We start from the raw sequence: 26,610 nt of genomic DNA, 5'->3' as shown, positions 1-26,610 counted from the left end.
AAAAAAAAAAGACAACATTCCGATTTGTAACTCATCAAAAGAATACGTCTCTTTCGTTTGATACCTGCCGAGTAATTATCCCCTACCGTCTGGATTTTAAGTACGAAGCTACGCTGGCGAAAATGTAAATGTCTACATTACTACTGAGTATGTAGTGCAACTCAGCAACATTTTTATCTATCCATGCATCATTGTGAATCGCTTTTCTGCAATCCATAAATAACCGATTTTTCCATATGGGACAGGAGTGCATAAACCATGAATTTCAAGTTGTTTATGTATTGCTTTTGCTGTCTTTAAAAAAATTCAATATCGTTATATTTACCAAAAGATGCTAAGAAAACATTTTTGACAGAGTTCAGCTCTATACAGTATAAACTTTTCCTAACGCCATTTCCTCCGAGCTACATCCCCTTCATATTTCGAGAGGCTGCTCATATTCCATTGCATGCTAAATATGGATAAATATCTGAAATCCCTCATCCATCCTTCTTCCTAGGGACAGTAATTCTATGTTTTTGGTATGAAAATGGTTTGTTAAAATCTTTAATCCATCTCTGGGGGATTTCTAATGGGATAGAAAAAAGAAAAGAAAAAACGCTAATCTTGGGAGCACGTTTATTTTAAGCACCTCTGCCCTCCCCCTGCAGGGATAATGGTAAATTTGACATTCCGTTCAAATCATTCTGCACAGGCTGCCTTTGGTGCTATTCAAGTGCAAAACTCTGTCACTTGGAAATGTCATTTTAGCACCTTAATACAATATCCCAGGTCATGTTAATACTATTTCAAGAGACAGCCTCACCAGTTGATCCAGAAGCCACATCCTGTGAATAATGTAGGGCACAGAGTGCGCAGGTCTAGACAATGTCAATAAAATATGATCGGCGAAATCATAAATGAGCAGTGCAATACCAGTTCTATTCCAATCATCTCAATAGCACAAACAAAGGGAGAGAGAACAAGCTTGCCTCGCTGCTGTCATGATTATTTAACCGACTGAAAAAACAGAACATGCTCATTTTGGATTTGATTTTATTTTTTTCCCCCCAGCCTTAGGCAATAGCGAGATGACAGCTCGATTCACACTATGAGCCACGGACTGAGTGGCAATAATATCAACAAAAAATAGAAACAAATCGACACTGTGATGGTAAAGTGGTGCTTTTCACAAGATGCAGGGAGGTAGAAATGGGCAATCACGCCGTTGTGGGAGTGAACACAGTTGACTCGCTTCCCAGCCAATGAACGCGGATCCTCTCATTTTTTTCCAATTCACTGTAGGAGAGGCGCATTGAGATTGATCCATACCAGAGCCGCAGTTCTATATAGTTTTGTGCTTTGACGTTGGACCGGTCCTCCAATTGCCATGCCCTCAAGGAGCTTTGTCATTAACTGTCGAACAAAACCTCCAGAAGCAACTACAACTGGGAGAAGTGACTCATTTAGGCCTTTCATTTCAAGTTCATTACAGCCACAAGCTATTCATATACAAATAGTCAGATAAGCTTTGTAGTCCTCACTTGAGGAAATGACTTTGAGACTGGTTTTATATTTTAAGACTTGTGTCGCCTTAAACTCGACGGGAGAGATTTGTCGAACAATACATTTGAACAATCCAGATAATTAGTTTTTCCCTTGGCGATCACACTAAGAGAAAAGCTCGCATACTGCCTGTAACATTTTTCCTCGCTTTGTGAATTATAATGATCTCGATCAGTCTATTTTCATATAGGCATATATGAATATGATTAATATTAAATGGAGAGTTTCATCATGCAGAGTGACAGTTTTGCCTATACATTAATTCTCACTCTGTTTCGTGAAATGGCTTTTAAAATGAACTATGCTAAGGAATCAAGCGTGATTTTTTTTTTTGAGTCAGCACTTGACTGTGTGAAGCAAAACATCCGCATTGATTCGGAAAGTCATTTTACAGATTTTGACGGGCCGGATCTCGTCAGATCCACACACACAAACTTGTTTTGACTGTCTGTGATGTCATTCTACGCAGTACAAGACCCGAAACGGCAATCCAAGTGCAGAGTGGTAAAAAAATGGAGCACATTGGAAACAAAATGTCCCTGGACAAAGCTCAAAGGTATGCAACAAGTCTATTTATGAAAGTATTTCTTTTTTTGTAACTCTTGCAATTATATGATCACGTGCTGGACAACGAGTAGAAGTGTCCATTCAGTTTCAATCGAGTTTTCCAATGAAATATTTACTCTACCTCTCAATTTGAAGCATGTACAATCAAAGCAAACAAAAGCTCATTGCCACGGTCAGGGCATCAACGTTTGTTGCATTTTGGGAAGGTCGAGACCGCGATAAGTACGTATAACCAGCATGCAGATGAAAAGTCATGAAATGATGAAAGCCTCTTTGGAGACAGCTTAGGGTAGAGAAATGAACATTTCATTCGCGGGCAAGCGCTCTGGCGTACATTTGTGCATTCAGCATGCCAATTGCACGCTCCCTTGAAACTGGTGATAGTGTGACAAAACGCCATTTTTTAGAGAGGCTCCAGCTTGCTCTCCACCCTAATGAGGATAAATGATATTGTGGAAAATGGATAGAAAGAACCCGCATTTCCAACAGTGGCTGAGATCTAATAACCTAATTAATGACAGTGCCAACTTGGAGCCATGTTACAGCGACTGGCTCAACCAGGTTTTGTTTTATAGATAGGAAAGGGAAGTCAAAATAGTTTTCACCAATGACAGCAGCCAAACATGAATATGCAATTAGCTGTTGTTGGTTCGAGGGCACCTTGCTCTACAGCCTCATGTTAAAAGAAGTGTTTCACTTCAAGTGATATTGATCTTTTTTACAGTATTGCTTTAACACTATCATATTTCTTTTTTGATTCCCTACAGTCAACAATTGCTACTCTAATAGTTCCAGCTACTTAGAAACTATTTATTGTATTGCTTTGTGCAATTCTATCGGAGCTTTTCCCAATTTGACATTGTCAGCTTCTTTACAGATCGGAATCAGGAGTAGCTTGAAAGTGGGAGTCAGTCTCTCCTTCATTAACATTTAGAGTGACAATAATTGTTGAGTGGAGTCAATTAAAATTGCTCGTCTTTTGTGGAAGTGCCTCTGTGTACTGTTAATAAGTGATGCCACTAAAAGTTTGACCCAAGCTAATTATGTGAGGGCGGCACAGTGAACATTTGCCGCACTGGCTTCCTTCCCCAAATATTCACTTAAATGTGAAATGTGTGAATGAACGTAGTGTTAATGCATCCATTTTCTATGGCTTATCCCGTTGTGGGTAATTGATGAGCTGGATGGATCCAAGCTGACATCGAGCCAGACGCAGGCTTTGGAATTTACCGAGCAAAGGCCCTGGGCTCACAAATGAGGACAAGCCGTGGAAAATAGATGGATGACGAAAGTGTTTTGGTCTCACTTGTGAGATTTAAAGAGTCTCGAGTGTCATTTGAAAGCAGGAGGCGATTTATTTGGACACAAATAGTATAAATGTAAGTGTCGAAAGAACTTGACGTTATTACCACTGTGGGCAGGGGGAATACAATACATGGATCAATAGAGCAATAACTGTTTTGTCAGCCAGGCTTTACAACACTGAAAAGAAGCCGGCGTTTTATTACTTTTCTCATTTACAGGGAAGTCATTGTTTGTCTTGGTGTGCTTTTACAGTTTCTGTTGTTTTAGTCAGGGACTGAAGACCAAGCCTTTCTCGCAGCAGTCTTGTAAATGCTCCAACGTCAACAGTTGAGAAACGATAGGCGACTGTTTTTCTTTAAAACACTAAGGGATGATGAATGAGTGTTGTTTTTACCGGCATATCACAATAAAAACATGAATCGTAGTCTCCAGGATTCATTAGGTCAAATAAAATGACTCATTCGAGTTATATTAACCCACGTAATGTCATTAGGCTTAAATAATGTTTACGAGGGAAACTCCAAAGTAGTTATTGTATCTTGTATGATTTGTATGTGTTTCTTAAAGGCACGTTTCTGCGGTTCGTGTGTTTTAGTCGTATAATAAATCATCTCGCAGGTATGGAATCATTCATGGATAATTTATTAGCGACACCAGTGCAAGCTAATCTATAGTCGCCGTGTATACAGTCTGTTCAAGTGAGAGGCAGTGATTTCAAATACACGGAACAAATATCGACGAGAAAACAAAAGTTCTTTGTCTGATACATCTGCAGTGTTGATCCCCTAAGCAGGTAAATGTCTTTTTCATCCTTTTGCTGTTCCTTCCCTCCATGGGTTTGGAACCAGCTAACGAAAAATGCTTTCTTTTGTAATCTGAATCCTGGCTTGCGGTGCTATCTCATGACACACCAACCCCGTGAAATTGAACTGAAATGAGGCCGCTGAGGTGAATTGTTTTTTTCTTCTTCTCAATACACACAATCCACCAGAGTCTGCATTTCACGATCCATTCATTCGGTGAAATGAATCTGTATTACTTCTAATTGTAATACGGTCAGAAAAATAGTCTCCAAATGGGAGTCTACTTATTTTGTATGATCTCTGGTGCATACAATATCATCTTTAAGTGTTGAAAAAAAATATTTGTCAACCACCACATGGCTGGACAGATGGTGCGCTCTTTGTAACAAGTTAAGACAGTTATCTGAAATGATCTGCTTTTAATGAAAGACTCGGTGCGATAAGTTGATGCGATTGCATTTTGTGCGCCTGCTCTTTGGTAGTGTCGAAGCATTTGGGAGTGTGTTGATCTAGCAGCCTGCTGTGACAGGATAGAATATTGATCCCGCTGGTGGGAGTCACGCTGTGAAACAAGTTGGGAACCTCAAAAGCCAGACGTTCAACTGACCACAGTCTGTAGTGACTTTGGAAAACTGCGGCGTTAGGTTCTTTCATACCGGCCAATAGAGACCATGGCAGTATAAAATATTGATCAGTGCCGCTTTAAGTCTTTTGTAGAGGCTTTATGAAAGGAATCTTTCCTTTGGGATTCAACTAAGTTGTCGCAGTTGTGAGTGCTCAAGCATATTTTTGGAATTTGCACTTTTTGGAGCAAACAACACATAATATGTTGTCTATTGTGAAGGATTCGGGTTACTGGATCTTTACAATGCTGCTGCTGCTTCTTAGAGTGAGCTGTAAAATAAAACACTTTGTCATGTGGGCTGTACACGACGGTGCCATCTGGACCTGCAGTAAGTAAACAAGCAGTGCCACTGAGGAGAGGTTTGACCTCAAAGAAAAGAAAAGAACATATACTTTATGTTTTGATAGGAAAAGAGAGAACTGCTTAGTATGCTCCATCCTATCTTGAAGCAAAAATTGCCAGCATGCCAAAGAAAGAGGCAGAAAATGCAGATCAGATTTCGATGGTGATTTAGATGCTTTTTAGTGTAACCCCTGCAGACACAAAGAGCTGAACCAAACCCTGCTCATCCATCTTTATTTGTGTGAAGCAATGCCAGAGTGCTATAAACCTACTAATAAAAGCCAAAGACCATGAAGCCTTCTTATCCACAATTTATGCTGCATATAATGGTGGAGATTTTAAAAAAAACGTTTGCATTTGCACCCATATGCATTATGGAATTATTATCATTTTCATTATTATTAGTATTCTATATATAATATTTTATATATATATATATTCTGGTGACTTGTCATCATGGGCCCACTGTTGCACCTTGAACACGAGTGTATCGTATTGACTTGACTTTGTTTGTAATCCTTCTTGATTGCGGATTAGTCCTCATCAAACGAGATGACAACAGTCATTTTGTGAAGCCCAAATCAGGCTTCTACCAATTACTGACCCAATGCCATTACCTTGACTGAACCAATAAGGACAATTACGATTCTAGCCGGAAGGGTTGTGGACGTCTTGGCTTGCATGGGTCTTATTTCCAATTGTGGTCTTGAAGTAAATTAACCTGTCAGATTGAAAACTGATAAACATCTTTAGTGAAAACTGATAAACACCTTTAGTGACGGACGGGGAAGGTAAATATTTTCTAAAGGGGACAACAATGGCTCTGTCAGGAATTTTAGGAAGAAATCCTAATCAAATCAAACAGGAGTAAAAAAGTCTTGTGCAGTGAGACATAATCAAGGGTAGTATGCAACATTACCAATAAATACTAGTTTTAAAAAGGTGGACATGAATAAAAATAAGTAATAAATCAAAAAGAATGAAATTAGAATCGATTTAAAAAGGTGAAACCGCATGGCGGACTAATTCCCTTTTCAGTCCAGCTTTTTTTATCTTGACAAATACGGAATGTCATTATCGTGCAGGAGCCATCATTTACACTTCTCGCCTATGTACTAGTATGTGAAGTAGGTATGTGTTCATTACCATTTGATTGATTCCAGTCAGTCTAAGTAAATGTCATTATCGTGATCAATGACTAGAAGGAGCCAATAAGGACCATTAGGATGTGAGATCCATCTTCTGTCCTGAACCTGTCAAGTAACTCTTGAAAGGTTTTGGCATTGCCAAGTCCGGCGACATCTGAGATGCATTACGCAAAAATATCCTTCCTGCTAATTTCTGCAAATGTCAAAGGAGGCCTTAAAATATCTTCCAAGAATGAGGGCAGGCACTTCATTTGATGAGGGTGTCTGCGCCGTTGTGGGATGGAATGTAGCAGACTCCCTGCAAATTCTTGACATTGCCGAAACAGTTCAGACAACATTCGTGATTGTGTCAGTAGGCAAAACATGTTGACTCATTGAAATGACCACATGCCAAATGTCGGGCGGTTGGTGCAAATCCAAATCTCCCCTGGTCTCTTTAGATGAAACACATGGCATTGATATATTCAAGTTAATATTTGTCTTAGGCTATAGCTGTTTGGCTCATTTTGTGGTGCACACATCAGAGCACTAATTACAATCGTTACATTAAGCCTCTGTGGATTTGTGCCTTGTGATCCGTGACCATTACCGTCATGAAAAATATTGATGTCACCACACAGGCATGTAATATCTGAGGGGAAGCGCTAACAATGTTTGAGCTCAGCGTCGGTCATCATGATCAAAAGCACTGGCCATGTGAGCTCTGGCGCCCCACGCACGCCATTTACTTTTAATGACTTTCACCGTTACGTCGGCATCAATAGTGGTCTGTTTGTTATGTTATTTGGTGTAATAAATACTTCAAAGGAAAATTCAAGGGCTTTTTATGTATATAAAAAGGCCAATTGGTTCCACCTGGTTTTGTTGGATGAGTCTGAAATAACAGCAACAAGTCCAATCTTCAATATATGCAGCTAAACCTTGTGGAGCAGGCTTTGCATGACTGCCTCACTGTTTTGTGATTGAACCTCGGCAGGATTTCGATTAATACAGGTCACGCAATTACACATTTTTGCGCAATTCTCATATGAATCGTAATGACAACATCATTTAGATGTCCGCCAGCAGACATTTCATTTCATTTAAAAACCCTAAAGGTTATTCAAAATCTACTTTACTACATTGAACCAAGCTAGCAATCCAATTCACCACTCATAGAGTGGAAGAGCGAAACATCGTTAGGAAAAGCCAAGTTTGACACCTATTGTCATAAATAGCTGTTGATTTATAATTTAGCATAATGATGTTACCAATTTCCATCATCATGAACTGGCCAATTAAACACAATTCCACTGGCCTTAAAAAAAAAGTCTGAATAATTGATCAAATCTTACACATCAATATTTCATACCTGATAGATGAATAAAGGTGTCATTCAATTTTGAAGGGAAAAAACAACAACAATGGGGACATTACGGTTGTGTGCACAATAGGTTTGATGAATGTTCCCAACATTTTCTTCATGAATGTCTGGTCAAACTGGAAAGTGGAGATAGAGGTCTTAGTTTGTCACAGAGGGCACATGGTAAATGGGCCTAATTTATAGAACTTCCTTCAAAGTATACAAAGCACTTGGCACACAATCTATACAGTCCACAAAATGCTATATCTTCCTCCCAGTCTGTATTGATTGTAATTTTTCATAGTTCTGCCTCTGCTAGTAGTGTCTCTCTTTTTTTTTTTTAGTTATGTTGGTTCGGGATTGGAAGAAAACTAAGGGGGATTTGAGATTGATTCTCAGTCACAGCATGAATAGCCACACAAATCATTTTCATGATCCAAATGTTGCCTTATGTTTTATGGTTTTCATAAAAGACACAGTGTTTAGCAAATTATTTTGTATACTTGGAAATCAGAACAAACGTGAGGTGCTCAGAAAAATGTGTGACATAACAGAAAACTGTTGCCAATCTTTTTTTTTTCTTTGTGATAGTGCATGTTTATCTTTTTTTAAAGCCGTTTTTGAAGCGGGGATTATTATATTGAGTAAGATGGTAAGTCAAGTCTTTTAATTAGCCCACAGCGAAGGTAGGGAAGAGTAGTTTGTTTTTTTCCCCACCATTGTTTTATTGGCATTTTGTTCCCCCATAAATATGGATGAATTATTTCAAACCAAACAACAGCAACAGCAACATAATAATTCACTGCAAATTATTTTCAAGAAGAATTCTATTTGGGGAGGGGAAAAAAAATGAAATGTCTGTTTGAGAAGAGGCGCTCGTTTGTTTCAAAAGGTTAACAATGCAAGATCAAGGACCAAAGTGTTTGTATATAGACAAATGAGACCAACCCAACTGCTTCGATACAACAGAACAAACTTCAGGTTACTTTATTCTCATTCTGTTTCAAGTCGTAATCACAGTCAGCCTACCTCTGCGTTGAAGATTTTCTCAATGTCAACCATTGAGAAGTTTGAATATTTTCATGACACAGAACCGCTATTGACGAAAATAAAGCAGACGACATGTATTGAAAATATTTCACTTTCCCGTCCTTGAGGATTATATCCGTAGACTTTTTTTTAAAAAAGTGAACAAAAGGTGTTATGCAAGCAGTAGGAATCACTGGGGTTGACATTTACTGGAGATGAGTGAGCGCTTGGGAGGATGCATACATGAACCAAAATCTTATGGCCATCATTAAATTGACTATATTTATTATGCCATGAATAGATAGGGCTCACCGACTTGACATTTCACAGTCATGTCAGGAAGACCACCTTGGTTTTTAATCTCGGGTTGTCTGTTATGACTAATCGTGTCGCAATGTCGGTTGTTTTTATATGTTTGTGCACAAATCTCCTCAAATAGAAGTACAAGAGCATGGTGATGTTTACAGCGAGCTTGTCTTCTAATGCTCAGTAAATCGATAGCTTGATGCTTGGACGCAAAGTGTGATCAAGCTGGCACCAAATCTGAACAGGCTGAAAGAAAAGCACTTTAAAAGCGAATTCAATCATATATTACATTAACACTACATGTTGCTTGTTATTGATAAAGCTTGTAATTAATTAAATGAAAAAAAGAATAAACACAGACGCAGATTCAACATCATTTTATTAAACACATTCAGACATCATTTATTTTTTGGGTTTCCCAACAAAATACAATTGCATGAAACTAAATGTGCTTTCATTTGATAGATTTCAGGCAATTTCACTTTATTTAAGCTACACATATATAAAAAAAAAAAAAATCACATGGTAATATTTAAGAAAAAAAAGGAACTTGTTTGCATTGTGCTACTTTATAACAATACGCGCTGGTTGCGTTTTATTGGAGTTTATGCACCTTTCTGTCTTTGGTAGAGAGGGCTACACTGAAAAGACTAAACTACTAATAACATATATTACAAACAGTCGGAAAATTACAAGAAAACAAGATATTTTGTCGTACTATAAGAAGAGTCTCTTTATTTTACGATGGCAATTATGATCATAATATTATAACTTCATTATTTTCTTCCCTTTCTCCACTGGCATTACAGATGTATTGTCATTTTGACTCTTTTTCTTTTCATTGTGCCCAAATCTTTTTTTTTTTTTTAAATAAACAATTCATGAGCAACTGAAGCCAACTATACATATATCAATTCTAGGAAAAACAAGAACACGCCATTTATTCCACAGATGAACATTGTTATTTTTAGCAGCGTTAACATCAGCAGGGCTTAAACTCAAGCAAGCGTTCATGACAGAATTTTGCCAAGACACAAGCTCGTTGAAATGAAGTATATACAGTACTGCATTAGCCTTAACAACCTAAACACATTTCTGGACACATATTCATGCAGACTCACATATTGCAAAACAAGCAGACGATACATAGCGTAAAGGTTCATCGTGAGCACACGTATGAAAGTGTGTTCGAAAAACATCATTTCAGCCCATCGATTACATTTATCACGCTTCTTTTTATCCTGTCAATTTCACAGAGATCACACGCCATTTCCACGTGGTTCTTTGGTCCTTTTTCTTCCTTCAGCACACTTCCGTCAGATCTGTCAAGCACAGGGAACACATTAAGTCGATTTATGTACACCAGCAATTTGCTTCGGTGATCATGCCCACCACACAATAAGTGATGGACCCATCTTTATGTGGAACGTGATACTCCCAACACAATGCGCACATTCATATCTACGAGGAGTCCTGTAGGCTAAAGAAAGAGGGAGCTAATCGTGCAGGAGCATTGATTTGTGTCACAGCACATCGGACGAGATGTATCTCTCTGTTTTTGTGGCACGGATGAAAATCATGACGTGATAAATCACCATTACATCAACGTGCTATTATGTTCTAATTGCAATGTTTGACATTCTGATAAGATTTTAGACTCGCACTAGCACTAAAAATAGAATACATTGGAGGTGGAGCAGAATGACAAAGCAGAGCATGGAACATTCAGGCTGACACTGGTAGACGTGTATTAATATAATCCCCAAAATAGTTTAGTAGGGTCTTATTTGGTAGAACCTGACATGTGTCTGTTTAGTTTATCAGAGCAACAAAATCCAAAATATAAGTATTGGCAAACAAGCGCACATGCCTCTTGTACTACCTTTTCATTGCTGCTCGATATATTTAAACTTGTGATCTAACACTGCTGGACTTGTTTGAGCTTTTTTATCTCCACGGTAACCAAACAAGCTGTGCATAACTTTGATTTACGATTCAACCATTTGCTTAATGACAATCGATTTCAGTTTGCCTGAACAGAATAGCTACATGGCTGATACAATGTGTTGATCCGCCTCTCCTTTCCAAAACACTTAAGGGTCACGTGGAGGTCGGGGTGGCTTAAGTTAGCGGTTGTCCTCCTTGTCCCTCTCTACTTAGCAATTGAGTGGCACTTGAATAGCCGGCGGCAGAAAATAGGAATCACAACTTCTCCCAGCCAATGGCCGTCTATGTTCATTTGACACCTGTGCACTTGGCTATGTGCCCTTTGCGCTAATGTCTCTCCTTCACAACCACTCCCACTTTTCACATGCGCCACTCTCCTCTCTCAGCAGTGATAGTCAAATGGCCCAGTTATCACCTACATGGCAGCATCATCCAATGAGGTGCATATTTTCCCCTATGTGCAAAAGCATGGTAATGGAGGACACATAAAAGGCTAGGAGCACTTCTCAGTGTGTCGACAAAGGGGGTGGGGGGGGTGTCAGGAACTGTGGGGTTGTTTATCGCTTCGTGATGAACACTTGAGGTCATACAGTGATTTCACAAACTCTAACTGCAGATATGAATGTTGTGCAAAGACAAAAGCAAAAGATAGTTTGGCACAAAGCAATACATATTCCTATTCAAACAATTATTTGGGAAGTGTCACGAAGGATGTTTGCATTGCCATGCTAACTGCTAAGACTGCCAACTTTCCCTCTCCGTGTGGGTTCTTGTGGATTTTTACAAAGTCAAGCAGTCGGCCACGGAGTGTTTTAAAAGAGAGATTATGCCGTCGCATGTCTGAAATGGAATATCCAACAGCAGCCCTTGACCTTTTAACAACCTTGTATGAGAGATTGCTATCTTGCAACAACGCGTACATAAATCTCACAGTCCGCCCATCGTGTCATATTTAACCTCTATAACAGATAACATGGAATGCACAATCTTTTTCTGTGAACTATCACTTGGCTTGTACACTTGTGACTCCTCTGCAACTGCGCTCGCACGATGCCGTTGGCTATTTATGTCAAGGTGGAGGCCGACAACGTAGGGCAATGTTTATGTATGTCCACATGTCAAATTTCACCTGACTAAAAGCAATCAAGCGTGAACGAGATTTGCGAGATGGCAGCGATTACTCGGAGAGACCTATTGATCTTGAACAAAAGAATCCTAATTTCCAGGATTAAATGCGATAGAACTGCAGACTAAAGACAAACTCGATACAGCGGCTGCACCATTCATGCTTTGTAAAGCGTATTGACCCTCCGTGGTTCTCCTGATCTCTTTTCACACACAAAAGCCATCATCTTTGGAAAATAAGTCGCATTAGGGACAGAAATCAGAGATCATGTGACACAAGGAAATAATTGAATTGGTTGCCTTAAATGCAGATCTGACAACTATTTCAATAGAGTAGAAAAGGGAGCAAGTCTGTTTCTGTCTTCTATAAATAAGAATAGTCTTGCACAGAGTCCAGTGTTGGAAGGGATTGAAAGAAATTTGCAGGCTTTTTCATTTGTGACCGCCGCAGCGGTGGCCATCCACTCAGCCACGTCAACTGATTCTGATTCATCACCGTCCACCAGTGTAGTTTTAAATTTCTCGGCCGCTTCGTCCTCTGGCTGAATCAGAAGTCGTAAGAAAGAAGATGAGCATTTTTTTTTCTTCCTTTCTGGTACGTCTTGTGTAGTTTCAGGCCATTGATCCTCGGCTTTTCGTTTCTTTTTCACGGGATAATTGAAAAAAAGTGCTTCAGATTTAATAAACCCTTAAAGTGAAGCCAGGCAAGAAGAGTGCTTTTCCTGTTTGGTGGGCCAAGTTACGAGGCATTTTTAAATGTACAATGATGACTTGGTCATCAGGAAACAATGAAAGCATTCATATATCATCATATCTGTCCACACCAAAATAATTTGTGCATTTGGAGAATAGAAAATAGTGACAAAATGTATCACCAGCTTTTTTAGGAAAAATAGTCACATTCAATTGTATGGTTTAAGATAGGCATTGAGCCATGACATCAAAATATGTCATATTTACAGAAGTTTGAATAGAACATTTTGAAAAGTCACTGAATTTTGCATTCTTTTCTATGGCTTATCCTCTTCAGGGACACAAATGAATCCCAGCCGACATAAATTAGAAACTAAAGTCTAATTAAAGACTAGAGCCGTCGCTAGACGTTATGTAAGCTGTTTTGGTTGGCTTCGTGAAGTTACTTGATGAAGTTTTAAAGTAGTCCAAGGCTGAAGATTTTTTTTCCACCGCCTGCTCGATTAAACCACTTTATAAAGTTCACCGTTTTGAAAGCAGGAAAAGAAAATGAATGAAACAGTTGTTAGCATTCTAACGCCATTATGAATTTTTTAGCCATTCAATCGAGATTTCTCCAAATATTAACCATGATGGCTTTTAGCGTTAGACCTGCGCCAGGTGTGAAAATAGCTCCCTTTGTGTGGTTTGAAAAAGATATTTTGTGTCTTAAAAGCTCACTGCAGAGAGCAAAAAAACAACAACATCTGGCTACTCTCCGTCTTCAGTTTCAAAAATAATAAACTCAGAATGTGTTAACTGTTAACATCTGTCAGCTCCCTCAAGCATCTCCCAGTGACATTTGTCCACCCTTTGCACATTTACTTTCTTTTATAAAAATCGGCAAGATGTTTATGAAATGTCATCACGTCAAATTCAATCCACTGTGTTTGCTAGAGGTGTTAAGGGATTTACCCAGCGGTTCATTTTGGGTGTTGGTATCAGGATTTACACTAATCTCCAATGTCAGCGAGTTGATTCTCTAATCTGACAACATAATAACTTAATTTCAGTGGCTATTGACATTGAAAGGCTGTGCAGCCTCAGCAGGTCGAGACACACGCTGTGCTTTCAATTAGCAATTAAGTTACTTATTCTGTTTATGGTTGATTGGTTGGTAGGTAGGTAGGTTGGAAGAATACGACAGAGAGAACAAAGATCAGCATCAGAGGGACCCAGCTGAATATATCAATACATATTAGGGATGTAACAAAATGATTTCAATCAAAAAATCAGTTTTGGATTTCAAATATACGTGAAAAAATAAGAAACTCACAATTCACCTTGCATTATTTTAATTGATATTAATTTTGACATTCTACAGACTAATAATACTCAGTGACATCATTCTGGCTCATTATGTTAAGAATAATAATCATCATAAAAAAATCCTCGTTTATGATAGTGAGCCAGTGGGATTTTAGATTAGCCCTAAAGCATTTGGGATTTCTGATTCACATTAGGGGGGCGGATTTGGAATGTATACAAGTGCATAATCTGTCCCTTGAGAGGATTCTATTTGTATGAGCACGCTAATTAATAACGTGGTCAAAGTGGTCACATAATATAAATGATCTGTGAGAACCATAGTCACAGCGTTTATTTAAAGACAGGCAACATTTCTTGTTTATCCTTGTCGCCACTCCAATGTCAAATGTCTTTGCGTTCCGACTTCATGCCTTACGTTCGGCAGTTCGTGTGAGTGTTTTACGAACTTCAAAGTTTTACAAACCGCCGTTTTGGAATTGGGCTCATGCTTTATTGATCGCTTGCTTTTGAAATCACTTCACGCCAAAAGTGGAAAGACACATTTGTTCACACAAACTTTCCGGAGCCATCCAATGTCAAAAATATCCTCAGGCTGGTTTTACTTCCACTGAAGCGGAGGAAAAAAGTCTTTTTTTAAGAAATACAATAGTGATTTTTGATTGAAGCGCTGAAGAAAATATTGATATTTATGTTCATATTGTGAAGGTTGTCTCAGGAAAGAACAAGAGAGAGCATGAGCGCACTCTTTTGTGAGAGAAACTCTTTTTAGATTGATGGTGCTGGTGGAGGATTTTGATTTATTGGCTCAGATTAAACCCAAAGAGTGAGCATCTTTCAGCAAACAGACACAAATACAAATTTGAAGGCCTTGTGATTTACAGTGATGGATGATACTCATGTTCTATCATTACAAGGGCAACCAGGATATCAACTTGCCTGCTTGACTTTTCTGTGAGCACACAAGATGCAAGATTTTTATGGAAGAAAGATACTTTTGAAAACAAGATCTGTAAAAAAAAAAAATGGAAAAAAATAAAAAAAACGGCCATTTTATAATATTAAAAAAAAAAAGACAGCTCCTACAATTAACAACTGTTAATGGACATGGACGAAAAAAATGATAAATGGCACTTCTCAATGGATAACAGCCATTATCTCATCTCGTCTGTGCCATACGCAATTAAAGCACTTTAGGCAGAACTGGAGTGCACTTGCATGCAAAAAAAACAAGCTACTAATATTCACAGAAAGACTTCTCATTTTTATACAGCTCCATGTACATCTTACTCTGCATTTTTCCTCTTGTAGTGATTATTACTCCCCCAAATAGAACTTGGACTTATCTTTTGAACCTGACTATGAAATGCAATGCACAACATGAATGGAAAGAGACTTTTGTGACTACTTTGAATACCGTAATTTTCGGACTATAAGTCGCGGTTTTTTTCATAGTTTGGGTGGGGGGGCGACTTATACTCAGGAGCGACTTATATACATATATGTTTTTTTTCACTTTTTTGGGCATTTTATGGCTGGTGCGACTTATACTCCGGTGCGACTTATAGTCCGAAAATTACGGTACTAATATATAGAATCCTCTCCTTGCATGTCCCAATGCAAGACTTGAAATATTCATGAGAATTCCGTCGGTTAGCTTGTCAGCAGCATCTTCGCTTGTATGTACATGATGATAATGAGCTCTGATCAAATGCAAACATTTCGCAACGTTTGCTATTTTGAAAGGTGGGGGTGAAGAAATGTCCCACAGATTGGGCTTTAAGGCGCCAGGTACAGAGTGATGACGTACGAGACAGCCGTCGGGGGGGGGAGTGCTTCTATAAAAGTGATATTATTCATTTTTACAAGGTCAGCATCCATCTCGGCTAACCTCAATGCAAAAAGTGATGCCTCTGCACTTGCACAGTGGGAGAAAATATCCATCAGGATGAGCGACAGCACTGCACTGACAATCTTCACGGCTCATCTCGCCGCTTCTGCAAGCAGGTGATGACACGTGATGAAAGAGGCCAGAAATTCTCTTTAAGGGTTCTTAAAACACTTCACACCTGAACATTCCGTCTTAACGGTGGTTTGTCATCCTCTAGAAATAATTGACATTATTAGATGACAAAAAAATTCCCAAAAATAAATGACATTTTTTGGTTTATATTGCCTTAAGAAGATGACGTGGCACCGACATCACTTTTGCAATCCCCTAGCATCATTTGTTTTCTCCCAGCATTGATGCAACAGCAGTCAAGAACGCTCGGTCTGGTTGCACGCTCTTACTTGGATTGTCTTACTATTTTATTAGTCCATCCGTAGGGGGTTTCAAAATCTGTCAAGGCACCGAGGAACATCGGATGCATTTTGGTATGAGGCAAAAGGAGAACATCTCTTCAACTCATCTCTAACAACAATTGCTAGCAATATCTCTATTTTTTTAAACTGGAGACAATTTGCAATTTTAATTCAAGTTAACATGAAGTCGATGTTTCTTCTTTTTTCCGGGCTACATTAAATGATGCGACGGGCTATATCTTTGCCCCCGGACCTTGGGTTTGACACCAATGGCCTATGAGGACCAGCAGCTTGATAATCTTTAGAACGCACGTTTTAACCTGTTGTTGCACATACCGCCCAGCATTTTTTTTTTTTTACTGAACCACAAACAACAACCTGATTGTCCTGGCAGCTGTAGCTATTGTACACTATATTATCATAAAACAAAGAGAGGAAACACGCGAAAAATAAAAGGAGGTAGGGATATTTACATATGTATGGAGAGTCCTTAACACTATACACCGGATATAAATAATGTGGAGCCCATTTGAAGCCACCATTGGTTAGCTATTTCAACCAATTACTAAGTTCCCACTTACTTTCAATGTATATATGAATAGGCATGAGATCTTCTGAAGAACAAATTAAATTGGACATTTTTCAAGAGACTACAGCCTCTTCACTACATTCACAGGAAGAAAAAAAAAATCCTATCACATTGGCAAGAGAACATTAATTACCGTTTGTGGGTCAAGTCACTATAATCATCTTGTAAGATCAGCAAGTCTTTCATAAACATGCTAGCAGAAATGAGTTATTGTCTGCGTGACCAGAAGACCTTTAAAGAGATGACCTCTCATTTAGTCTGTCAGACCTTTAATTAAGTGTGTTACAAGACACGCGTCCCACTGCTATTATGTTTCTCACTTACGACTGAGACAAGAAAATGGCAACCTGTTAAATTCCTCATTTATTCTTTAACATGCTCGTCACGGATTGAGGATTGCTTGAATGTGTCCGCAGCTTTCAAAGAATCATGTCGAGATCTTTTCCTTTATTGTAAAAATGTGCGCGTGTAGAAGAATAAGATGAGTGCGGCCGACATATTGGCACATTGGCGCCTAACTGTACTTCAAAAGGTACATCAAATATCGTCATGGCTCTTTTTTTCAATTTCCCCTTCCTTACATTGTCCATCTCCTTCCCTTGTCTGCCACGAAAGGAAGACGCCCGCTCCGAAATGCCCATGCAACCATGTACGGAGAACTTGCAAAGTGGAGCCATGAATCACTGTTGCAAAACACGTTTTCATGTCTAATTGCTCATTCTGCTGCTCATTTTTCCCCCCTGACACTTCCCCGTATTAAATATGGATGGCCTTGCTATTGTTGCTGAGACAGCATTTTAATAGTGCCCTAAACTATTGTCTTCATCAATGATTATTGGCCTTTTAATGCTAATCTTGGTCACTTGAGAGGGATATTCCAGAGTGAAGTGCAAAACAGATTCAACTGTAGCCGTAGTGAATATTCAACAACCCATTCAAAGTAGAAAAGTAGAAAGCATGCCGCTCGCTGCCCAATGCTTTATGCCTGCCGTTTCCTGAGTCCGCTGGCCTTTTCCTGCCTTTTGTTGTTGTAATCATGATACCATCAAGCGTCATTATGACTTGGAGGCACTTTGCAATTGGCAGCCAGGGATCTGTCACTGTGAGGATTCATGGTTTTAACCTGCGATATTTTGTCGAAGAACCTTTATGGTGCACTTGAGAATTCTGCAGTAAAACCGCTGCACTCTTGAGACTCACAATAAACTAATCAAAGGAAACCCAGACGGAACAACAAAACAGAGTTTGTAGTCGTTTTCCAAAAGGGATAGATGTTACCACCGACTGGTCGCAAATGAGTGGCTGCTGAAAAGGCAATTTATTGCCACATGTATTTTTCAAAGGCTGCCAGTGTTTCCCGGGAGACCGTTTCTTTTTGTTGATAAGAAAATAAATAAATGAATAAAATGTCAGTGTGAAACTTTGCTTTTATAGTAAATGTTTTATGTCAGCTCTGTATTTCTGCATAATACAATAATGGGTCAATATTTTCATTGCGGGGTTGTAAAGTTCACACAAAGAAATCAATTTTTGTCTTGTCGACTTGAACAGACACCATCCTAAAATCTTTTATTAACTTGATGTAACACTTTCGCATTCTTGGATGTTATTAAATAAGAATTTGCAAGAAAATGTCATGTAATCACAATTAAGAAGAAAAATGTAATAATAAATAATAATGAATTGTGCATTTATTTATTCATGTATTTTTTTGTTCTTTATTTACATATCAACCAGTACTGCTGTCTACTGAAATCAGCATCGCAACTGCCTTTGGGCTCGTATTGCAACCCTCAAGTGACCGACACCAGGTAAGCCATGATGAATGTTTTGACCTCTACTCAAAATGTTGCATGACAAGCGATTCATCTGTAGAGCTGAGATGGTGAACAAAATAATGGAAATGTGAGTGGCAATGCATGTTTGTGAGGGAGTGTCCTTTATTTGGCTGACAACCAGTCCAGGATGTACCCTGGCCACTTGCTCAAAGTCAGCTGGCCTGCAGCATGAATGAGGACAATCGCGATAGGAAATGAATGCCTATATCTGCCCACATTCCACTTCATCACACAACAATAAATCTCTCAATTTCCTCTGAAGAAAACATTTGCAAGGGACATCTGAAATTAGTATTTGTTGTTTGTGTGAGAGGGAATGCAGAATGATGTGTCTGCTGACCTTTCATAAAATACCCACATTGACACAGACTAAATGTTTCCCTTCCTCCAAAAAAGGAAAGAAAAAACTGTCTGAATAAATTAAAAACTGTTTGAGGAACCCTGATGAAATTCCAACATCTGCTGTCTGGACGGCGTTGGTCAGCTCCAACTTTTGTGACGAGTCATCAAAACATGCATGTGCCTACCTCACAAGCTGCTGTTGTGGGCACGCAAGGAGGCCGTGTGCGTGAGCATGAAACTCTCCGTACACTGCTGACTGCTTGCGGACGGTGACCTGCGCGGCGAGCGCTGCGTACGGCCTCTCCTGTCAAAAAAACTCCCGGCTGACCACGAGCGGTTGTGCTTCCTCAAATACTCCTTGTAGTTCTTGGTGAGCAGTGTGTATAGGAATGGGTTGATGCAGCTGTTGGAGTACGTCAGACATGTCGTCAGGTAATTGATGTTGCGCTTGGCCGTGGAGGACAGGGGCAGTGACGGATGGTACTGACCCAGGAGTTGCCATATCCAAAAAGGCAAGAAACATGCCCAAAAGAGGAGCACGATGGTGAAAATCAAGTAGAGAACCTTTGGAGGAGATAAACCAGAGAGAATATGTCAGCAATCGAAGCTCTTCTGTCATGTGTGGTGGATGGCAATAGATTTCCTTCATAAATATGACAATGTGCAAAGATCAACTTGAGTGAACTTTATCATCTGCCTACTTGCAGCTCCTTATAAACATACTGGCTGTGGATCAAGTCAGCTGTGTTCACACCCACAGCGCAAATCGCCCCTCTCTAAATAGGCCAAGTTGCGACTGTCTGTGAGAATATCAACACTTTGTGGAGTTGAGTCACCTTGAAAGGGACAAAATATAGCCAATGAAAATACAAATCCTTATCATCTGTTATTAGATGAGCAGGATAAATGCAAAGATGATCCTGGCCTTGCTATGATGCCGTTGCAAAACTGATTTCACCTTTCATCTGCTTGAATAAGCCACTTTAATGGAACTGATCAAGCATTTGAACAAAAATAACAGCCTTCTCTGAGAAGCGACCTATTTTCTTTTTGAATAACACTCGTATGGCAAAAAAATGTCATAACTTCATCGCTGTTGTCATATTTATCTGGATGAACGATGATGGCAATGGGTGTGACCTCTCTGCCATTTGGCCACTGCCCAAATGCCTTTCCTAATTCTAGATCGTAATTGTGAAGCTGAATGCCTCATCACGGTCACTCAGATGGCTTCCTGCTACGTGCCGTATGTGCTCTTTTGTGTGCTCTTATCATGTGTGCACTTGATACCAGTCCATTGACAGTGACGTCTGTTGCCAATGTGTTGGTGAGAAAGAGCAAACAGATCAATTCATATTCAATCTTAGTCATGTGATCAAGAAGGGGGGGCAGGAAAACAAGGTGTGTGGTTTTTGGTTTTTTAGCTGACTGAGTCCCCATAGCCGTATTCCTAAAACAAAACAAAAGGTGTTTTGAGAAGTTATATATTGTAAGAGATATCCACTGACCTTCAGGTTGGGAAGCTTATTGGTGGTTTTGAAGGTCACCGTTTGTGAAACCCAGTAAGTCCGAGCAAGTTGGATGTAAAGGTAGCCAATGATCAGTCCGGGGGCGACAATGCTCGTGCAAAAAAGGAAGGTGATGTAAATCTTATAGGACAGGGATGACAAGGTGGGAAGACACATAGCCTTGTTGCCCACCTTCATTAACTGAATGCTTACAATCATGGGTAAGGTGAGGATAAGAGACGCGCCCCAAACCAGTAGCGCGATGGCTTTGCGATACTTTTTGGAGCGTTTGACCGTATCCAACGGTCTGAGCACCGCAAAGTAGCGCTCCGTACTCATGATAGTCAGTGTGAAGATACTGGCGTGCATGGTCAGGAAGTCCATGCTGATCAGGATCCGACAACCCACGTCCCCAAAGTACCAGCGCTTCAGGAAGTGCGTACACACCACAAACGGGATGGTGAGAAGATACATGAGATCTGCCAAAGCCAGGTTGATGATATAAATGTACATTGAAGCTGCGCTCCGCATGGAATGGCACATCACCACCAGGGTGTAGATGTTTCCCAAGACTCCCACGAGAAACATAATGGAGAGAATCGTGCCAATGGTGAAGGTGGCCGCCGGGTCCTCATGAGCACTCTGAGGGGGCTCGGTGACATTGGTGCTCCTCTCCACCAGGACTCCAACGGGCTCCATGGACACCGTGGTCATTTCTGAAGATACTAGAACCGAAATAAGAGGAGTTTTCGTCAGTGATTAAAAAAAGCATCCTCGATCGGGTTGAACTCTGGCCCCTGAATATTCTGACACTGAACATTTCTTTGAGTGACTTGGCTCTTTGAGTGACTCGTAGTCTAGTCGCAGTCATTCTTTTCAATAATGTGAAGTACGCCCTCCTGCTTGTAGACATGCGGAGAGTAACCTTGGACAACGGCCATTATGAGGAAAGCATACGCTCTTGAGGCTTCTAAAGCAGCTCTGAAAATAGCTTAGGGCTTGTGCCAGGGGTGCTTAAAACAAGTTGTTGCTTAATTGTAGTGCTTTGGTGTTATTGTTTTAATTCATTTACGCAAGTCTGCCCTTTTCAAGTGTAATCAAATGGCCATGCAAGTTGGTACCTGTGTTGTCTTGTTTGAAAGAAGCCTTCAGCACGTTGCAGCTGTTCCATCAGCCATGCTTTTGTCTGACTTTTTCCTTCCAAACTTGGCTCATGCATCCAAAATTTCACACTCCATAAAAGCAGCGTTTACAAGGTTTCCATGACGTGAAACAAAAAGGTGACTGGAATATTTTTTTTTTTTTTATCCACTTGACTAGTTGAACACAAAGCAAATGATCCAGTGATGAAAATCTCTTAATGGTCTTCAAGGTGCCGTTTTAGATCAGTCTCACAACTTCTGTTGCATCGATTCAGCTTTCCAGCAAAGTTGGGATGTGGAAGGAGCGAAGGAAAAAAATATCCAAGATTTTCAGAAAAATAACATGTTGAATGATCTGGAGATGACAGAGAAATGACGATCGCATTTAAGCTTCCACTCGTCTCGGGGAATCAGCGAGTGTGTGTGATTGTGTGTGTGGGTGGGTGGGTGAGTGAGAGTGAGGTAGAGAGGCAGCGAGGGAGGGAAGGAGGGAGGGGAGAGCAAGTGAGGCTCTATTACGATAAAAAAAAAGACGGCAGAGAAGATCGGCCAATGGTGAGGTATGCAGGAAATGCCTTCTCTCTCTAACCCTTGCGCATTTCCACACCAATGTATCACACTGTGACCCGAGATGGCAAAGATAAAAATAAATGCCCACTCCAAAGACAGTAGACACTTCAACAATGGCATCCATGAACATGTCATATGGATGGAGAGGTGACCAAAGCTTGGGTAGACCTAGCTAGCATGACAAGTGAGGAATTGCTCGTGACTTTTTTACATCAGTAATTGATCACTGCCGCGTCAAGTGTGCATGATGCTGGGAGGCTTCTTGTCACATCTCATTAGCAAGGAAACACATCCTGGCTGCAAAGGGATAAAAAGGAAGGAAAAGCAAAGAGCAGAGATGTATATCTCCTAAATTGGAGGTTGGGCAGCACCCAATGCAGGCATGCTAGCCCCGCCCATTGTGTGACTGCAGTGAATGGCAAAGTCACACGCAAAATGTCAGTACCTGAATTGTTGAATTGCTTGGTTTCCTTGGAGACAAAACCGGAGCTTGTAGAGGAGGCAATCTTTTAGCAAAGCTTTTCTTCTAGCATGAAGGAACTTATTTCATCTGTTTTCAAAGAGTGGGCTAATCCTGTTGACTTTCCTTTGGTGGTTGGCAAATATTTTTGTGGCCACATTCTTTAGCATGCAAAAAGTATTTGCCAACTGCCCAAAAAATGTATATAAGAAGAAATGACAGCAAAAGAAGCCAGTAAATATTAGTCATGGCAACCAAAGTGTGGTCTCGCTACTTTAGCCTGCAGCTAAAAAAAATGATGTTTTTTTTTTTGCACTTGTACTCAGTTGATTCAGTGAAATATATTCTAGCGCTTTCAAATGAGTGTGCATTTGAGCCGATGGGAAAATGCAATTTGGCAAAAAGTGCATCATTTTGGAGGGTACGAGCTACACGCGCTTCGCTCCGCCATTTGATATCATAAAGAGTGTGCAACATGCATTATGCATCCTCGCTTCAAAGCGGGGAAAGCGTTGGCAAGGCACAACAGTTGTCTGGTATTTTATTTGTTCTGCTGGAGAGAGAAGGAAGTTTGTCAGCTCAATGGAGGAAAGAGACAGTTTGAGTTTATTGTTAAAAATGAATGTGCAGCAAATCAGATTATAGCAAAGACGGTTCAAAATGAATAGCTCATACGACATATTACTCTGAACTGTTTAATCGTGCCCAACAGCTACTGATAGAGACGCAGTAGAATTATTTTTAAGAAATCTCCCAGGTGGAAGGAAGCCAAAACAAGTCAGTCTGGGTGTGCAATAATTAATGTGTGGCATCAATGCAAATGTCACCCAGGATTGAGTCTGCCATTTTGCAGATGATTTAATTTTGTACATTCTGTGAGGGGCACAATTATGTAAATGGTGAAGGGAAGATGTGAATAAAATGAAATTAATGCATTTTTAAAATGACTGCATTGAGACCAGACCAAAATACATGTCCAGTATGTTTATGGATCAGCGGGTCTAGCCAAACCACAGCAGGCAATGCACATTTGGCCCATTTTTTCATGGTGCTGTCTGGGAACATGCTGTCCCCTGGTACATTTGTGGTTTTAATGGAATACGTCCTGCAGGAGTTCTGACCACATGCAGTAAATGTGCGTCTGCAGTATAAGAGTCACACACAACATCATCCCAGCAGCTCGGGTTTCCAACTTCCAAAGTGAAGCGCAATTCGTCGTTGATAATATTTTAAGTCAACCCAAAATATTTCTTCTTGATTTGTAATCTGTCATAAATACGCTTTATTTGCGCTTTGTAACTTCCTATTGAAGATAACAGCAAACCTCTTGTTTACCTGCTGTTGTATTCAAACATAAAGGGATGGAAAAAAATGATTGGACTTTAGTTGTTTTGATGGAAATGTTCCATCCTAAGAGATAAATTATGAACGTGTAAATAAATAATGAGCAAACATACTGTTTACCGATATCAGTTTTCTGTCTGCCTGCCAAAGTGCAATGGGCCCACCTTTTTTTTTTTTTAGTGTTTGACCTAAAAACTCAGGTATACATTTGTAATAATTATCACAATTCATTATGAAAATTAATTATTACAATTGATTTAATTAATAGAGCTGTATAGAATAGCCAAAAAGTAGTATCTCTGACTCTAAGCTTAATAATCACAACCCGAGGCTCGATGTCACACTTTAACGACGGACGAGGCTCTTCGCTTCTGAAATGTGAGTGATTCTACTCAAGCCACTCACGATGTCCCAAAGTGCAAGAGGCACAGAATCAATCGAGGAGGTTCTTTCAACAGGCAATTTCATACGCATTCATAGACAGGAAAATGAAAGTCTCTCAATCTTCACTTCCTCTTCAGAACGTGTGCCAAGTTGATAGAATCTAAAATGCAGATGCTTTTGGAACACGCCGTCAGTCGGGTTATAATTGACTGCATGAGTGGGGGATGGAAATTATATATAGTCCGAAATAGACTTCACCTTTAATTGGGATTAACTGGGATCATCGCAATGGATAAAACAGCAACAATAAGACAACGGGGTACTCAAAAACAGGAAGCCGAGCAGTTACAATGATCAATAAAAATATCTTGTTACTTTAGCTGCCCTCTAGTATAAATGTACGATTCAGTCCAACAGCTGAGAAGCTCCTTGACAAGTCAAGGCCAAGACAGACTATAATTAGTTGGATGTCAAGTGCCGCAGCAAAGTAAGATTACTTTCAAAGGAGCAGAGATGAGTTATGAGGATTGGCTTCGCGGAGAATTAGGAATGTCCCTAGTTTCGCTTCTAATTTCTAGAACAAATGTATGTAATCTGGGCTTCATCACTTGAAGATGGCACCTTACAGAAAGCAGAGTCTATTCAATTGTTGTCTCTGCCATTTTGGAGAAAATAAAACAAATAAAAGCAACAACCTCCCCCCCCAAAAATAATTGCTATAATAAGGCCTGAATCGCATCGAATAACAAACATTTCCAATTATATTCACACATAAGATTCACTTTTTTCTTTCTTAACTTGCTTGTGTGTGCGTGCGGAAACTCGTAAAGGTTCAACCTGATGTAATGAATTTCAAATAGGTAAGTCTGTGGCAACATGAGAGTAAGATGGTGGAATTATCCTGAAGGTGAGGTGTCTCTCCTTTTTTTTTTTATCATCAAGAGGACATGACTCACTGAAGCACAATATGAAGAGATAGCTGATAATACAAGCAAATGTTTATATACTGCTTGAAAATTTTGAGCTTGACTTCACTTTAATACCATAAGCTGTTTGTCTATTAAGGAAAACGCAGAGCGGCTCTACTGAACTTTTGGCTTTGATACAGCGTTTAAGAAAGAGTATTCTTTGGCCAGACCAGTTGCTATTTCAGGGGTGATGACATTTAGTGAGGGGCGTGTCAGGATATGAAATGGCCGCAACAAATGTTACAAGGGATTTATGTTTAAAAGAGTGAACAAAAGTTGTTTTGAAAGTCTTCTTTTGCGTTGCTGCTTGAATACAATTGCAGACTCGCAGCGACAACACAATCATCAAGAACCGAACGTCTTTCTGATTGTTTTGGAATCTCCTGCTGCGATGCCGCGAAGGGACGGAGGAGAAATTGACAACGCTTGATTTGAGACATCAGCGTCAGCAGACGAGCCAGATATCCGATGGGCTTTGCACAGTCGAGCTTCTCTTTGCACAGCGTTTATCGGCTAATTAACGCACAGCGTGTAGCGTGACCCCGCCGTGTTGCTGTTCCTTCTCCGAGTTGACTAAAAACTTACCTTTCAGTGCACATGTTGTCACTCTTGAAATGGAAAGAATGAGCAAATGAGCAATTTGCGCTGTCTAAGTGGCATGCTGTCTTTGGCAAACAGTGGCCATGATCTCATTTCACTCATCACTTTGATCCAAAATCCTTCAGTCAGTCCAACTGCCGGCAGCTCTTTCACATTGCCAAGCCGCACTCCCACAATTTTCAGAGTGGTCTTTTGGGAATCAAAGGGGTAGAGTGGGTGCTCAAAAAAAAAAAAACTTAAGTGAGCCTTTAACTCATTCAGTGCCAGCCCAGGTAACAAAAAAAAAAAAGGAACTTTGACGTCAATGGCAGTGAATGAGTATGTATTTAATTAAAACAATATTGATTAATTTTGTATTGTATTATCATATATATTATTATCATGATATATATTTCTCTAAATTGTCTTTTGAGCTTTTGAAGGAAGCAAATGCTGCAGCAGGGACACAACATTGGAATAAAAAGTACACAGAAGCAAAA

The 26,610-nt window shown here is 39.8% G+C and overlaps 1 protein-coding gene across 1 annotated transcript; it reads right to left on the bottom strand.

Annotated features, from left to right (window-relative positions):
• Positions 1–9,374: 9,374 nt before the first annotated feature.
• LOC119138660 (urotensin-2 receptor) lies at positions 9,375–22,243 on the bottom strand. The gene is made up of 4 exons (XM_037278958.1): positions 21,785–22,243; positions 20,664–21,388; positions 19,341–19,719; positions 9,375–10,334 (listed from the first exon to the last, which is right to left on the bottom strand). Exons 2-3 carry the CDS (start codon positions 21,375–21,377, stop codon positions 19,342–19,344), a joined length of 1,092 nt encoding a protein of 363 aa, XP_037134853.1. The 5' UTR covers positions 21,378–21,388; positions 21,785–22,243; the 3' UTR covers positions 9,375–10,334; position 19,341.
• Positions 22,244–26,610: the final 4,367 nt, after the last annotated feature.

The sequence above is a fragment of the Syngnathus acus genome, chromosome 19, assembly GCF_901709675.1.
Source record: "Syngnathus acus chromosome 19, fSynAcu1.2, whole genome shotgun sequence".
Classification (NCBI taxonomy): Eukaryota; Metazoa; Chordata; class Actinopteri; order Syngnathiformes; family Syngnathidae; genus Syngnathus; species Syngnathus acus.
Note: the sequence above shows the minus strand (reverse complement) of the source record. Positions and strands in the feature narration are given on the sequence as shown.